Here is a 1168-nt window from a genome sequence, read left to right as displayed (position 1 = left end):
GCAGTTCCCGATAACCATAGTCAACCCGACAAATATCAACATGGCAGTCCCGTCTGTCGCAGCAGCTGAGATGCTGCCTCGATTCCTTCTTCCTCGGCTGAGCTGGGGCGCTCCGCTCTCCGTTTCACGGGCGACCCGGCCATTTGCCTCTATCCCTTCTAGCGATCAAAGGAGGTCATTCGCATCAATCCAGGCTGGTCCTGTTCCTCGACGCCGCTCCCCTCCAGCCGAAAGCCCTATTCTAAAGCGAGCATTCCATGCGACAACCATCAGGCAACGAGATCACCACTTCGATACGCTCAAGTTTGTTAAGCGGTTACAGGGTGAAGGGTTCACTGAGGAGCAGTCGGCTGCAATGATGAAGGTGCTGAACGATGTCATTGAAGAGAGGTGCGCCCTATATTTCGAGCATATACCATGTCCATACTAACCGACCATACAGCATCCAAAATCTCACCAGGACAATGGTGCTCCGCGAAGATGCAGCAAAAGCAACGTACACTCAAAAGGTCGACTTTGCCAAGCTGCGTTCCGAGCTTCTATCCGCCGATTCCACCGAATCCAACACGACGCGCACAGCTCACGAAAGATTGACAAACGACATTGCCAAGCTCAGTAACAGACTGCGCGACGAGATCAGCCGCACACAAGCCAGCGTGCGCCTCGACCTTAACTTAGAGAAGGGCCGTATTAGGGAGGAGGCTGTGGGCCAAGAGCTCAAGATCAAGGAGACGGAGACAAAGATTGAGCAGGAGGTTGCTGCGTTGAGGGAGAAGCTGGAGCAGGTCAAGTTCCAAACGCTCCAGTGGCTTATGGGTGTGTGCACCGGTTTCGCAGCGCTGTTACTTGGTGCTTGGAGATTGCTCATGTAAAACATGGGTGTATTGTATGGGTGTTGGCTGGAGTCAGGCGGGCTGGAGTTGTATAAACAGTGTCATGGTTCACCTTAACCGATAGATTTTCTAGTGTCCGAAATCAAATTTGTGCATAACATACCACTTTTGCCAGCTTGAGCTGATGCCAATCGGATCAATTCAATTTTCTCTAACAACTCCTCATACCTGAGTACTCTATAGTGTTGTCCTTGTTTCGGGTTTCATGGAAAAGAGCTTTCAGGGCGCCTTTTAACAACAACTTCAAGGACTCAACAGAAGACACCCCGCCCCCG

General features: G+C 51.5%; 1 protein-coding gene across 1 annotated transcript; it reads left to right on the top strand.

The window, feature by feature from the left end:
* Nucleotides 1-40: 40 nt before the first annotated feature.
* Nucleotides 41-872, top strand: FTJAE_13993 (DUF1640-domain protein; the record flags this gene model as incomplete). Its single annotated transcript, XM_037347186.1, has 2 exons — nucleotides 41-390; nucleotides 443-872. 2 exons carry the CDS (start codon nucleotides 41-43, stop codon nucleotides 870-872), a joined length of 780 nt encoding a protein of 259 aa, XP_037198986.1.
* Between the last annotated feature and the right edge of the window lie 296 nt (nucleotides 873-1168).

This window comes from Fusarium tjaetaba, assembly GCF_013396195.1.
Source record: "Fusarium tjaetaba strain NRRL 66243 chromosome Unknown NRRL66243_c0000516, whole genome shotgun sequence".
Lineage (NCBI taxonomy): Eukaryota > Fungi > Ascomycota > Sordariomycetes > Hypocreales > Nectriaceae > Fusarium > Fusarium tjaetaba.
This window is presented reverse-complemented; position numbering and strand designations above follow the sequence as displayed.